The following is a 16,747-nucleotide window of genomic DNA, read 5'->3' as shown; positions in this document are numbered from 1 at the left end:
CACATTGATTTGTGAATACTGAGCCATACTTGCAACTCAGGAATAAATCCCACTTGATGGTGGTGAATAACTTTTTTAGTGCATTGTTGGATTTAGTTTGCTAGTATTTTATTGAGAATTTCTGCATCCATGTTCATTAGGGATATTGGCTTATAGTTCTCTTTTTTAGCAGTATCTTGTTTTGGTAACAAGGTAATGCTGGCCCCACAGAATGAATTTGCAAGTTTTCCTTCCTTTTCTACTTCTCTGAATAGTTTGAGAACAGTTATTAACTCTTGTCTAAATGTTTAGTAGAATACGACTGTGAACCATCTGGTCATGGACTTTTGTTTGTTGGGAGTTGGATTACTGATTCAATTCCTCTGCTGGCTACCACTGTGTTCAAGCTTTTTATTTCTTTTTGTTTTCAGCTTAGGTAGTTTATATGTTTCTAGGAATTTATCTATTTCTTCTAGGTTGTCAAATTTGTTGGCATAGAGGGGCACCTGTGGCTCAGTTGGTTAAGCATCTAGCTCTTGGTTTCAGCACAGGTCACGATCTCACAGTTCATGAGTTTGAGCCCTGCGCAGGGCTCCATGCGGACGGTGCGGAGCCTGCAGAGTTCTCTCTCCATCTCTCTCTGCCCCTTCCCTCACCCCCTTCAAAATAAATAAACTGTTAAAAAATTTATTGGCATATAATTTTTCATAACTTTCACTTATAATTGTATTCCTGTGGTATTGGTTGTTATCTATCCTCTCATTTGTGATTTTATTTATTGGAGTCCTTTGTCTTTTCTTTAGGGTAAGTCTGGCTTGATGTTTATCAATTTTATTAATTTTTTCAAATGATCAGCTCCTGGTTTCACTGATCTGTTCTACTGTTTTTCTAGTTTCTATACCATTTATTTCTGCTCTAATCTTTATTACTTCCTTTCTTCTGCTGGCTTTGGGTTTGGTTTGGTATTCATTTACTAGCTCCTTTAGGTATAAGGTTAGGTTGTATATTTGATATTTTTCTTGCTTCTTGAGGTAGGTGTATATTGCTTTATACTTCCCTCTTAGGACCACTTTGCTGCATCTCAAAGGTTTTGGACCATTGTCATTTTCATTTGTTTCCATGTAATTTTTTATTTCTTGTCTGATTTCCTGGTTGACCGGTTCACTGTTTAGTAGCATGTTGTTTAACCCCTATGTATTTGTAATCTTTCCAAATTTTTTCTTGTAGTTGACTTATAGTTGCATAGTGTTGTAGTCAGAAAAAGTCCATGGTGAGGCTTAATCTTTTGGCATTTGTTGAGGCCTCTTTTGTGACCTCAATAGATCCAGAATGTGTGGACCTATTCTGGAGAATGTTCTATGCACACTTGAAAAGAATGTGTATTCTGAAAATCATACACTTTAAATATGTATTCAAGGAACTCCAAATAACTGTAGTAATGGAAGCCAACTCAATCAAAATATATCCATCCACACATCCCCCCCCAAAATCATTCGTCTCATTAATCATAAAATCACTCAAATCCCATGACCTGCACATAACCAGAAGATACAAATTTCTACAAGTTTCAAATTGCCTGTAAGTAGAAAAATAAATACCAATTCATAACAGACCTATTTCTCAAGCTCCCACAGCAAATCATTTCAGAGAACTAGGACGGTTCTGGAAAAACTGAGTAAAATAGAGAAGAGGGCAACTGAGCGAAAATCACACCAGAAAGAGAAAGTCCACCCTAAATGTTAATAAGTACTGGTAGATCAGAGCACTAACTAAAAGGAAAAAACTTTAAAAAGTGCCCAGAAATCAAGGAGCCAATCTTGGAAAGCCACCACTCTGGACAAGAAGGTAAAAAGGTACAGTCACCCTTTAGAGACTACATGACAAAGGGAAAAAGAAGCGAGAAAGGGAAATTTAGACCCAACAAGACCAAAGAAAACCTCCTTTCTTCAGTATCACTAATTACTAAAGCAAAATTGCACTCTTCAGTCTCCAAACAAAACTTCTAAAGCTAAAATTATATTTTATTCTTAAAATTTCAACAAAATAATTTTAATATATAAGAAGAATAAAGTTTAACTCTTCCAATTTAACAAAACATGAGTCTAGAGTATAAATAACAAAAGCAGATTTAGAATAATATCAACAGGAATTTTTCAAAAGTATTTATGTTTAAAAAATGAAAAACAAAGTCATATTCCCAAATTTAACTTGAGTCAAATACACTTACACACAGCCCACTTTACAAATTTGGGTGATATGGAGCTGAACAAGTTAGATAAATTATGTTAGACTGTGATTAAGTAAGGGAAAAAAATGGTAATTTTTCCCCTCCACATAATTGATAAGCACAAATATGCATTTTACTAAGTATGCATGTTTTTAAGTAAAGGAAATAAAGAAGTCATAGCGTCATATGGCATATGCCGTAACAGCTCCATTTGTAATAAACAAAAGTCTAGAATTTAAAGATTATGCCTTAGTAGCTATGTGTACATCAAATGTTGATCCAACAAAATTCTAGTTTGGCATGGTTACTTGAGCAATCTGCTCTAGGATATTTCTTTTTTTTTTTCTTAAGCAGTGATTGATGAAACATTTTTCCTTAAAAAATCTCATACAGAATTCCCAAATGGAAAAAGCAGAATTTCCCTTGAAACCAGGATTAAGTATCAAGAAGGTGAAGTATTCTACATTTTCTTCAGGTTTCTACTGGAAAATCTAGGCTTCTGGTATCTATGTGCAACACTGAATAATGATTCCTAAAGTATACTGTATAGAGTTCTGAATTACAAAGAGATACTGGTTAAAATAATTAATTATAGTAAAACAATACTTGTTCAGTCCACTTACCTACATTCCACATAGAGGCTTGTGATCTTGCAGTGACATTTTATTCTAAGCATCTGAACACAAGGAGGACATTCTCCAGGGTGACATGGCAAAACACATGGATGGGGACAACCCAGAGGTCGTGATTTAGAGCACCCTTCTTCACACTGAAGGCATTCTGGGCCAGCCTGATGGGCAATAAGGAGATAAATCATCTAAGAACAGAAGTCTAACATTTCTGTATATTTAAACTACAAAATTCACATATCTCATTAAAAGAAAGTACTTTTACACCTCTTGGGAATACAGTTAATAAAATGGTACATGCTTTCACTCTTTTAAAATTATTCAAGATGAAAAAAATATATATTCAAAATGAAGAATAGCAAAATTATCAATGTCACCACTGTTCACAAAGACTGTTATATCTGCAAACTTCATTAAATCAAATTGCCTCATCTGAAATTGTACTTGATTGCATGACGGATTCCTACTAAAAATGTAAATTACTTCCTAAAGAATAGTTTGTAGCAGATAAATTATTAATTCATTTCTGCCCAACATGCACAATCACCATCAAACTAAAGAAATCAACACCTTGTTAATACATAAATAATAATTCCCAAAGCATTCAATGTTCTGGAGATACCAATCTCATCTAGTCAAAGAGAAACATAGAGAGGGGAATATAAAAAAAATAAATATACTTGAATGTAACTCAAAAAGGTACCTCTCTCCTCTAGTAATTTAATAATTTAACTATCATCTATCTATTAAAGAAGGTTAAAAATTGTTATTACAAAATAGTATTTATTTTCACATGTCATACAGGAGATAAAATAAGAGAGTTATAGACATGGATAGTGCCCTAAAGCTTAAAAATGTTTTCATCATTCCTAAGTAGAGCCATGAGTACAATAGGGTTATTATGTCAATAAAAATCTAAGCTACTTTTAACATACATAATTAAAAGAAAAAGTGTCAATTATGAAACATTCTTCTATAAATAATTTCTATTTTTTAATTTAAAAAGCATATTAATTTATTCACACTTATTCAGCATTATGTACCAGGAATCATTCACACGCTGGGAATATGCAAAATGAGAGAGATCCTTGACCTAAGAAACTTAAATTTAAGTGGGGAAGATAAATACTCTGAAAAAAGATAAAGCAGGATAAGAGATAGTAATAGGAGAAACATGAAGAAATTTCTGTTCATATTTAAACAGAAGTTAAGTTAGAAAAGAGAGAAAGCCATAAGAATATAGAGTTCCGGGCGGAGGGGGGAGGGGGGGATAAGTGTAAAAGCTCTGACAAAGAGCCAACTTGGAATATTCAAGAAATAACAAGACCAAAAGTAGAAGGGAGCAAGTGAGTGATGAGTAGAAAGGGAGGAAACGTAGTCAGAAGTTAGATCTATAACGATAAGCCTTATTAGGCTATCATAAGGCCATTTGGATTTTATCCTAGGAGTAACTGAAAGCTACTGATGGGTTTTGAGCAAGGAGATGACACATGACTTACATTTTGTTTTATGACTTACATTTTTAAAAGATGAATTTGGCTAATGCAGTAAGACCAAAGTGGGAGTAGACAGGCTGGCTGGGAAAATACTGCAGAAATCTAGGAAAGAGGTGATGGTGGCTTGGATGAGAAGATTAGTGGTAGAGGTTATAAGAAACAAGTCAGATTCAGGTTTCTACTTTGAAGACAAACCTAACTAGATTTGTTGTGAGACAAGGAAATGAAGTTAGGAAAGAAATGAAGCAATGTTCCTGTCTTTGGTCTACAGAATGGGGTAAAACTGATAATACAACTTTCTGAAATTGGAAAGACTGGAAAAAGAGAAGCACTGAATCTCAAAATATGCAAACATAACCAAAGATGACACACACAGTCAATTTCATTTGTTTCTTCCTGGCTATGTGGCACATCTGCAATAATCTTTCATTTAAATAAACAGAAGACCATACTGGGCTGGGAGTTCATATCAGGTAGTATCAGGGATACTACCTTCTTATTACCACTCTTTTGGTTATGTGATCACAAACAAGTCACTTGACAACCCTCAGTTTCCCTATCTGCAAAAGAAGAATTATACTGATGATATGAGGCTCCTTTCTTCCAATTATGAAAAAAAAAAAAAAACACTGAACCTACACTTGCTAAGCTATCTTCCTGGATCACTTCCAATATCAAGTTCTATCTTCCAGAAGAATCTACCTTAATTCAGAAATACAGCAAGCCTGGCTGTCAAATATCTTACCCAGTTCTCATTTAAAAGAGGGAAGACAGGAACTTTAGCCCAGGGAGCAATATTAGGATAATCCACAATAATTCCCCAATTAGTCATTATCATCCTTTTTAAATGAGTTTTTCCTGATTCATCTGGCGTCTAGAAATCTACAGAGGATAGCAATCCTAATTATAAGCAAGGAGATGGTGAGAAGGAAGGCAGAATAAACATGTGGGTTATTATTACAAATTGGAAAATGAATCTTGAGAAGTAAAACTCTTTTTTCCCCATTTTATATTTGACATTCTGTAAATTTAAGGTGTTCCAACATTTATATACTATGATTATCATCATAGCAATAAGTAGACCCTCCATCACATTACAGAATTATCCTTTGTTTTTAATGGCTCAAATAATTAAGTTCCAATCTCTCAGAAAGTCTGATGATTATAACTTTTTTTTTAATCAACAAAACATGACACATCATACACACTTGCCTTTAGCAAGTGTGATTCTCAAACATTTTTGTACATGATCAGTCACTTGGCAATCGTTAAAATGCTGAGGAACGACCTGAGATTTTGTATTTCCAACAAGATTGGTGATGCCAGTGCTTCTGGTCTGCAGACAATACTCTGCATGGCAAGCATCTATCATATACATAAGTGTATAAGAAATGTATTATGCACCGATATATTTTTTCTTTTTCATTTATTTTTAGTACAGATTTCCCCCAAAGACTATTCTCATTATTTCTTCTTCTTTCTTCCTTCTTCTTCTTCCTCTTCCCCTCTTCCTTCCCCTCCTCCTCCTCCTTTTCTTTCTCCTTCTTTGTGTGTTTTTGAGGTTTTATTTTTGATGTTACTACATAAAAATCACTATGGAAAGTATTCTTGGAGAGTATGTTTTCTTCAAGTAGAAGAAACTAAAATGCTCATCACTTCTTCTTTCAGTCACTCTAAAAATTATTTGTGTCCAGGTTTGCTTGGGAAATACACTCACTTCAATTGTCATCAATCTCACACCTTTCCCCAGTTAACCACAGTTCCACTCACTCCAGCCACTGAATTAGACAATACAGATATATTTGTGGCTAACTATAGCAATCAGAGCCACAGCCTATTAGAATAGCTTTGATTGGACTGAGAGATCTACAGGCAAGGCCAGGGAAAGAGACCAGAACAGACATAAGAAAAAGACTTTTGATTCAAGTCAATTCAATAAACGCTTTTTAAATACTTGCTATCTTGTAAGCTCTGTGCTACAACTCAAGGTAGAAACTGAATTAACAATTCCTGAACCATCTGGGTCAAGAGAGACATACAAGGAGATCATCTCCAGTGGGAGATGAGATGTTACAATAAGGAATTAATTTTAAAGAGTTTATGAAATATTTCATTTTTAATATACAAATTAGAAGATTGCAAGGTTATCCCCTTGTAGAATTTAATTTTCATTCATGTTCACTGTAGTAGCCTTCTTTGAGTGGGAGATAAAGATGAACTTGTAGCTAAATTGAGAAGGACTGCACCTAAGTTATAACCTACATTTTCCCACAGCCACTGCCCACGAAGCAGTGCTAGGATAATCCAAGTTAATTCCCAATCAGTGTCGTATCAGCTCTTAAAATAAGTTCTTCCAACTCATTTGATGTTTTGGAAATCCATAAAGCAGCTATACTCTGACTAGTTAAAGGGATTTTCAATTATTTTATGTTGTAAGATTTCATAATTCCACTATCCTTTTCATTTTATCGTGAGTACATTTTTATTAAGGATCAAAGTACAGATCAATGAAGAAATTATAAGCAATGTATTTACATATATGTCTACACATGAGCAAGAATAATACTATGGACATTTATATTATCAGGCTTTACAACCACCAAATCAAAGACAAAGAAAAAAACAACAATGCAAGTGAATTTTTCAATAACATACAATTCATATTAATAATTTAAACATTTGCAAATCTAATGTTATTTAATAAAATGAATCTTAAAATCTTTGGCTTATTTCTCATTACACACACTTCCTAATAATATGATTCCCTATAGAATGGATGTCTATGAAAAAACATTATTTTTAAAATATGTAATGTTTTATATAGCAAAAGTTTATTTTTTTTTCATATATCATATTAAATGCAGGCTGGCAGGGGACTCTGGCAAATCAATGATTCTAGGATACTGGGTGATGGGGAGTCTCCTAGCTTTTAACCGTATTACAAGAGATACCTCCTCCATCACAGAAACAGAGAAAGAATGGTTAATGATAAATTTCCTCTATTCCTGGGGTTAAAAACATTTTATTCATATTTTATTGGCCAGAACTTTTCACATGGCCTAGGAAATTCAGAGCAGGACACTTTCTGTATCTGTTTTAACAAGAATCTTGTATTTTTTATTGCTATTGAAAATGATCTTGCTGGGTTTTTTTATTTGTACTTGTTTATGAATTTAAATATTTTAAAATAAAATTTAATAGGGGCACCTGAGTGGCTCAGGTGAGTGTGTGACTCCTGATTTCAGCTTAGATCATGATCTAGGGTGGTAGAATCAAGGCCTGCATCGGGCTCCATGATGAGCATGGAGCCTGCTTAAGATTCTTTCTCTCCCCCTCTGTCCTTCTCCCTGGTTCACATTCTCTCTCACTCTAAACATATGTATATTTATATATATTTCTGTTTCATATTATTTATACGTTATATATATAAAATTTTATTAGCTACATTTATTTTTCCTTGTAAAATGGCAATTTTTAAAGATCTTTCAACGTTGACTTCTTATATGATTTGTAAAATGCTTTTAGTGAACTTCACACACACACACATCCTAAATCTGTGATGGTATTTATTTCCAACAAAAGATTTCAAATTTATTAAAATTGTGAACATTGTCTATCATACATGTTAGGTTTAAAAAATAGCTAAGAACAAATGTTCCAGACTAAACTCAGAGATATAAATGGACAGAAGTGGAAGTGATACTGCTATCTACTATCTAAATAGATAATTTCTGTACTTTTATAAAGTAAAATGAAAATGAAAGCCTATGTATTAACACATGTACAGTATGTAAAGAGTACATTAAAAAGCATATTATCATAAACTAGCATGAAGATACAGAGAAATATAGGCCAAGCTGTTAAAGTTGGTTGTGTTAAGGCAAGGAAGGAGAAGGCATGAGGGCAAGAAAGAAGAAAACAGTTATAACAAAATGGGAAAATATTTGTGGCATAATTATCCAAAAGAATGTTTCAAGCATACTATAAGCACAGACATATTCAACCTAAGGATATTACCTTGTTTTTGCCGATTTCAGTTACTTTGTGGCATTCTTTCATACATGTATGATTCTGACAATCTAAGATTCGTCCGCAGACTCTCGTACAAGAGTAGGGTCCTACAGTATGGCATGGTAGTGGACTCACCTTAAAAAAAAAAAAGAAAAGAAAAGAAAAGATTATCAGCAACATGCACACAAAGCCTTCCAACCCATGTCTCTGAAATGACTCATCATTTAAGAACAAGTTTCATAACGGTCTAACACATTTTCATTAATAATAGTTATTATCAAAATCAAAGTGACCTATCAAAAAACCCAAAAAATGAATGCCAAGAAGCAAACATTCTATTCCTAAAAGGGAAAATCAATATAATGATTCTGTAGTGACCACATATACATAGGCTAATTCTCAAAAGCACTGTATATTTTAAAAATCAACAGATAAACTCTTGTACTTTTTAAGAGCACTAAAAAACAAACAAAAAAACCTTTGTCGTTTCTAACAATCCGTATATAGTAGCATAGATTATAAGCTTTACTTAAAAGTTGTACCTGTAACTCACCTCATGCTTCCCAAGACATTCTCTGCAAGAAAAAAACAAAATGAAAACATTATAAATTCTTCAAAAAGATTACCTAAAGCAAAGGTGCTAACTCCACTAATCAATAAAACTCCACTAGTTTTATTACGAATAAAAAAACCACACACATATGGAACTAATAAGTGATTATAAAAAGATTGCAAAATTAACATACAAAAGCCAACTGCTCTCCTGTATACCAGAAATAAACAACTAGAATTTGAAATTAAAAACATACCACCATTTATATTAGCACAAAAAATGAAACAGATACAAATTTGACAGAATATATCCACGATCTGTATGAGCAAAACTACAAAATCCTAATGAAAGAAATCAAAGACAATCTATACAAATGATGAGATACTCCATGTTCATTGATAGACAGGCACAATATTGTCAAAATGTTGATTCTTTCCCAACTTGATCTAGATTCAATATAATTCCCATCAAAATCTTAGCAAATTATTAATATTGGACACCAACAAACTGACTTTCAGGTCTATAGGGAAAAACAAAAAACCCAGGATAGCCAACACAGTACTGAAGAACAACATGGTACTAACACTAGCCAACTTAAAGACATCCTATAAAGCTACAGTGATGAAGACAGTACGGTCCTGGTAACAGTAAACATACCAATAGATAATGGAACAGAATACTGAGCCCAGAAATAGACCTACACAAATACAGTCAGTTGATCTCTGAAGAAGGAAAAAGACAACTGAATAGAGAAGGGATAGTCTTTTCGAAAATGGTTGGTATTGGAATAAAGACATCTACATGGAAAAAAATCCAAACAGGCCTTATACCTTTCACAATGGATAACTTAAAATGGATCACAGATCTAAATGTGAAACGTGAAACTATCAACATAGGGGAAAATCTAGGTGACCTTGTGTTTGGGGATGACTTTTTATATACAACACCAAAAGCATGATCTCCGAAAGAAAAATGGCTAAGCTATACTTTATTAAACCAAAATATCTGCCCCGTGAAAGACACTTAAAAGAAAAGATAAGCCACAGACTGGCAGAAAGTATTTGGAAAACACATACCTGGTAAAGGGCTTGTATCCAAAATATAAGACAAACTCTTAAAACTTAATAATAATAAAGCAAACAACATAATTTAAAAATGGTCAAGATTTGAACAGAGGACAGACACCTGTATAAAAACATACAGGGGATAAGTAAACCTATGGAAAGATGCTGAACATCCCATGTCATTAGAAAACTGCCAACTACAACGAGATGCCACTGCGCACCTGTTAGAGTGACTAAAACCCAAAACACTGGCAGGCATGTGCTGGCAAGAATACAGGGCCCAGAAACTCTCGCTGCTGGTAAGAATGCAGAATTGGTACAGGTCCCTTCGTTAGACCGTTTGGCAGTATCTCTCAAAGGTAAGCGAGGCCTCCCGTATGATCCAGCAGAACCTACACATGAATGTTTAGCAGCTTTCTTTAGAAATGCCAAAACTGGGAAGCAACCAAAATGCCCTTCAATAGGTGAATGGATAAACACACTGTGGTACATTCACACAATGGAATATTATTTAACAATAAAAGAAATGAGCTACCAAGACCTAAAAGGACTCAGAGGAAACTTAAATGCATATTGCTACATGGGATATGCTGAAAAGGCTACGATTCCAAATATATCACATTCTGATGGGCAAAATGATAGAGACATTAAAAAGATCGGTGGTCACCAGGGACTTGAGGGGGAAGAAGGTGAGGGATAAACACGTACAGCACAGGACATTTTGAGGGCGGTGAAACTATGCTATATGATACTGTAATTAGTGGACACACGAGATCATGCATTTATCAAAACTCATACAACCATCCAACACAAAAAGTAAACCCTAATATAAACTATGAACTTGAGTTTACAGTATTATCATCATTATTCAATACCAGTTCCTTAACTGTAAAAATAAATGTGCCATACTAGTGCAAAACGTTAGTAACAAGAGAGACTGTGTGTCACAGGACCATATGGGAAATCCGTACTTTCTGTGTAATTTTTCTGTAAACTTGAAAGTCAGCTAAAAAAAAGATAAAGTCTATTTAAAAAACTAAAAAATAAACATTTCATTTCCCTTTCCAGGGACTGGTTTAGAAACTGTCTTGTGATCCTCATCTGGCCAATGAAATGTGAAAGGAGTTTTGCTAAGGGGCTTCTGGAAAAGGCTTCTCACTCTTTAAAAAAAGATGATGATGGTAGAAGACATAAACAGTTTGTTTCTTCCTCCAGAAACTTGCCTATCTGGATGGGAAGTTTATCAAGCCAAAGAGCCTGAGGGCAAAAATATTACACAGAAGATGAAACAGAGGCAGAATCAGGCCCTTGATGGTGCATCACTGCATTAATCAGCTCCACCAACCAGGAAGCTGCTCTCCCTCCAGTCTAACTGCACAAGGCATGAGCACTGTTATTATGTCACTGTTTATGTAGGTTCTTTATAACTTGAAGCCAAAGGCACCATAATGATACAGCAAATAGTTTATGTTCAGAATTCTTTTACCACATGGCCAAAGTATTAAAAGTCAGGGTATGTTTAAAAATGGTAGGCAAGGGACAAGACGACATGAACATTCTACTCTAAGAAAAAAATTATGCTACCTCGATAGTTCACATGACAAATATTTTTAACATACACTTTATAATAATTTTATTACACTTGCCACTGAAAAATCATTATATCAGAATTAGAAGTATCTTTATATATTTGTCTCCTTTTTAAAACTGAGATAAAACTTACATACGATAAGACTTATACTTTTCAAAAAGTACAATTAAGGGGCACCTGGGTGGTTCAGTGGGTTAAGCCTCCGACTTTGGCTCAGGTCATCATGATCTCACAACTCGTGGGATTGAGCCCTGCCAACGGGCTCTCTGCTAACAGCTTAGAGCCTGGAACCTGCTTCAGATTCCGAGTTTCCCTCTCTCTCTGCACCTCCCCTGCTCAGGCTCTGTCTCTCTCAAAAGTAACCATTAAAAAGATTTTTTTAATACAATTCAGTGGTTTTTAGTATATTCACAAGGTTGTGTAACCATCACCAGTATCGAGCATATTTTCATTACCAACAAAGAAACCCTGTAACTCTTAGGAATTACTCCATAGCCCCTGGCAACCACTAATCTACTTTCTGTCTCTATGGATTTGCCTATTTTGGACATTTCAAAAAATGGCATCAGGGGCACCTGGGTGGCTCAGTTGGTTAAGTGTCCAACTTCGGCTCAGGTCATGATCTCATGGTTCGTGGGTTCGAGCCCCGCATGGGGCTGTGTGCTGACAGCTAGCTCAGAGCCTGGAGCCTGTTTCAGATTCTGTGTCTCCTTCTCTCTCTGCCCCTCCCATGCTCATGATCTGTCTCTGTCTCTCAAAAATAAATAAATGTTAAAAAATTTTTTTAAAAAATAGAATCAAACATTATGTGGCATTTATGTCTGTCCTCTTTCACTTAGCATACTGTTTTCAAGTTTCATCCATGTTACAGCACCTATCAGTATCATGTATTTTTATTGCTGAATGATATTCCATTGCGTAGATATACCACATTTTAACCATTCATCAGTTGATAGACATTTGACTTGTTTCCACTTTTTGGCTATTAATAATAATGCTATTATTGTAACATTCATATACAAGTTTTTTATGAACACATACTTTCAATTCTCTTAGGTATATACCTAAAGTTGGTAACTCCAAGTTTAGTTTCCTGAGAAACTACCAAGGTGCTTTGCAGAGTAATCTCACCATGTTAACATTCCCATCAGCAATGTAAGATAGTTCCAACTATTCCATATTTTCCACCAACACTTAGGTCTTTATTTTAGCCATCCTAGTGAGTATAAATTGACATCTTAATGTGGTTTTGACTTGAATTTCCCTAATAATTACTTGAGCATCTTTTCACATATTTACTGGCCATTTGTAGGTCTTCTCTAGAGAAATGTCTATTCAAAGATTTTACCCATTTTTAAATCGGATTGTCATTTTGCTTCTCAGTTTAAGAATTCTTTATACATTCTGGGATGCCTGGGTGGCTCAGTCCGTTAAGCATCTGACTCTTGGTTTCAGCTCAGGTCATGATCTCATGATTCGTGAGTTCTAGTCCTGCACAGCACATGCTTGATTCTTTCTCTTTCTGCCCCTCCCCTGCTTATGCTCACTTGCTCAAAATAAATAAATAAACTTAAAAAAAAAAAAGAATTCTTTATATATTCTGGATAATACTCTTATGGGATATATAATCTACAAACACTTTCCCCCATTCTTTGGGTGGTGTTTTCAATTTTTTTATTGTCCTTGAAGCACAATTTATTAATAATGTCCTCTGATTTTACTTTTTTTGTTGCTTATGCTTTATGTGTCACCAATACATAACAAGCCACTGCTGAACCCAAGGACACAAGGAGTAATACCTGTTTTCTTCTAAGAGTTTAAAACCTTATTTTTAGATCTTTGCTCCATTTTGAGTTAATATCTATATATGTTGTGAAGTAGAGGTTCAATTTCACTTTTTATCCATGTGAATAACTAGTTCTCTCAGCACCCACTAAATTGTTTTGACACTTGTGAAAAATCAACTGACCATAAACATATGGGTTTTTTTCTGGATTCTCAATTCTATTCCATTGATCAATATGTCCGTCCTTACAATATCAGATTCTTAACTGTTATAGTTTTGTAAGTGTAAGATAAGGAAGTGTGAGTTCTCTAACTTTGTTTTCACTTTCAAGACTTTTGGCTATTATGAGTTCTTACGTTTCCATTTGAATTTTGGAAAAAAGCCAGCTGTGATTTTGACATGGAGTATGTTAAATCTGTAGATCACTTTGGGTAATAATGCCTTTAACAATATTGTCTTCCCATCCATAAAACTGGGCTACCTTGCCACTTACTAAATAATTATCCTAGTACCTTTGTCAAAAACTGGCCATAAGTATATGAATTTATTTCTAAACTCTCAATTCTATTCCCTTGATCTATATGTCTGTATGCCAGTATCAGAGTCTTTGGTCTTCTTTAACTTCTTTCAACAATGTTTTACAGTTTTCAGTTCATAAAACCTTAGATTTCTTTTTATTAAATTTGTTGAATAAACAAGTTGGTCTTTTAATTTTTTAATTTTTTTAGATAGAGAGAGTGAGACAGAGGGAGAGAATTTTAAGCAGGCTCTATGCTCAGCGTGAAGTCCAATGTGAGGCTCAATCTGAAGACCCTGGGATCATGACCTGAATTGAAATCAAGAGTCAGACACTCAACCAACTGAACCACCCAAGTGCCTCAATAAGTTGCTTTCTTAATGCGACTGGAAGTAGAAATGTTTTCTTAATTTCATTTTCAGATGGTTCATTGCTAGTGTATAGAATTGACTTTTGTATATTAATGTTGCTTTTAGCTTTACTAAGCTCACTTAATATCTCTAATAACTTGGATAAGGATTCCTTAGGAATTTTCATATACAAGATCATAACATCTAAAAATACAAATAGTGTGAATACATTTTTTATTTCTTTGTCTAGTCTAATTGCTCTGGCTAGCACCTCTAATACAATATAAATAGAAGGAGCATAAACACAGCAGCATGCTAGCCAGAGCAAGAGCGGACATCTTAGTCTTGTTCCTGTTCTTAATAGGAGACTTTCAGTCTTTCACCATTAAGTATGATTAAGGGCTTCTCATACATGCCCTTTATCAGGTTGGGGGAGGCTGTTTATTCCAAATTTGTTGAGTATTTTTATGAAGAAAGTGTGTAGGATTTTGTCAAGTGTTTTTCTGCATCCATCAATTGTCCTTTACTTTAGTGATAAAATATTATTTTGATAGTCTGATTTTCATGTTGAATCAACCTCATATTTCTGGGATATGTCCACTTTGTCATGATGTATAATCCTTTGTACATGTTGCTGGATTCAGTTTGTTAGTATTTTGTTTAGAATTCTTGTATCTATATACAAAAGAGATATTGGTCTATAGTTTCTTTTTCTTATGAGGTCTTTCACTGCTTTTATATCAGGGAAATACATGACTTAGTAATTCCAGACAGTTTTTTCTACTATCATAAAATATTTAATCCAACCTCTAAGATTTCAAGCAAACTGAATAAGTCAGAAAATGTCTCCCCACAGTGAAACACTGCTGTTAATTCTTTAAATTTACCAGTAAAGTCACTCATCCTCAGCTTCTCCTTGTGGTAAGCTTTTGGTTACTAATTTAATCTCTTTACTAGGTATAGGTTTATTCAGATTTTTTACTTCTGAGTCAGCTTCAGTTGTTTTTGTGTTTCTAAGAATCTGTCCATCCCTCCATGTAAACTGTAACCAAAAGGGGGTAGAAGTAGCTATACTAACATTAGAAAAAATAGACTTTAAGAAAAAAATTGCTATTAGACACAGGACCTCCAAAAATTTTCTCTTCCACACTGACATCTTTGTAGATATCTTGAATTTCCTTATTTTACAAATAGAGAAGGTATATGACTTGTTCATAGTTGTAGTCAGCAGGAAGCACAACACTGGACTCAAAAGTTCTTACTCTAAAACACAATTTTAATATACATACCCAAAAAAACTTCCAGCAGCACATTCCAGTCAAGTGCAAAGGAAAAACTTTTAAATTTCATTTTTTAAACCTCTAGTAAACATGACTTAGTAATTCCAGGCAGTTTTTTCTACTATCATAAAATATTTAATCCAACCTCTAAGATTTCAAGCAAATTAATTAAATAAAAAAGGCATATTACATAATCCTCTTATAAGACAAAGTAAGGAAATCAAAGATAACTGACCACAATTATACAATTTTAGTGCTTATGAATCCTTCACTAATGTACAGACTAAAATCACTCTGTAGATATAGTTCCCAACAATACTTTGCCTCCGAATCTGACTCCATAACCAATATACAAAAATATACATGCTACTTACAGAAAAGAAAGATGTGGAGGGACAAAATGGGAGTGAGAGCTTTTAAAAGTAAACAAGAACCCCCTTTGTAAAAGGCTGATACATGAGACATACAAATATTCAATTTGGGTTTTTTTTTTTGTTTTTTTGTTTTTGTTTTTAATTTTTTTAATGTTTTATTTACTTTTGAGAGAGAGACAGTGTGAGCAGGAGAGGGTCAGAGAGAAAGGGAGACACAGAATCCAAAGACAGGCTCCAGGCTCTGAGCTGTCAACACAGAGCCCAACACGGGGCTCCAACCCATGAATCATGAGAGCATGACCTGAGCCAAAGTCAGACACTTAACCGACTGAGCCACCCAGGCACCCCCCCAATATTCAATTTGGAACCTTAATGGTAATTTTATGTTGCTTCCCAAAATTCTGTGCTTCCTTTTCTCCTATATTCCGTAACCTTTACTGAAACTCTGAACCATTCCAGGATTCCCTTATTACTGTAGGTTTGACTCCTTACAACTCAGTCCAGGTCATTTTCTGGTCCCTCCAAAAAACTATTCCTTTCATTTTCAGTGTTTCCTTCAATTATGCCTTACCTAAAACCTGCCTTTCTTCCGTCCTGAAGGAACTCAAAGACTAACATGCAAATCAGTCAGAAAAAACTAACAGAGGATGATCTCTTGGATGAATTATTTTAACAATAAGCCTGAGTTGCTATGGAAACTAATAAGGATATCAAACTCCAGCTGGGGAAAAGGCTCAAAAAAAGATATATAGAGGAGGTTTTCAATCAGTATTTAAAATATATTTAGGGGGATGAGCACTGAGTGTTATGTGGAAACTAATTTGACAATAAACTATTTGTAAAAATAAAATAAAATAAAATAAAATAAAATAAAATAAAATAAAATATAT

The 16,747-nt window shown here is 34.3% G+C and overlaps 1 protein-coding gene across 1 annotated transcript in view; it reads right to left on the bottom strand.

The window, feature by feature from the left end:
- NFXL1 (nuclear transcription factor, X-box binding like 1) overlaps positions 1–16,747 on the bottom strand; it is a 79,206-nt gene that overhangs the window by 25,847 nt on the left and 36,612 nt on the right. Inside the window, exons 16-18 of the mRNA XM_077757732.1 lie at positions 8,896–8,917; positions 8,349–8,477; positions 2,830–2,996 (exon numbers count right to left, since the gene is read on the bottom strand). Of these exons, the coding sequence (XP_077613858.1) occupies positions 2,830–2,996; positions 8,349–8,477; positions 8,896–8,917 (318 nt within the window). The remainder of the gene's footprint in view (positions 1–2,829; positions 2,997–8,348; positions 8,478–8,895; positions 8,918–16,747) is intronic.

This window comes from Crocuta crocuta, unplaced genomic scaffold (genome assembly GCF_008692635.1).
Source record: "Crocuta crocuta isolate KB4526 unplaced genomic scaffold, BGI_CrCroc_1.0 scaffold282, whole genome shotgun sequence".
Taxonomy (NCBI): Eukaryota; Metazoa; Chordata; class Mammalia; order Carnivora; family Hyaenidae; genus Crocuta; species Crocuta crocuta.
This window is presented reverse-complemented; position numbering and strand designations above follow the sequence as displayed.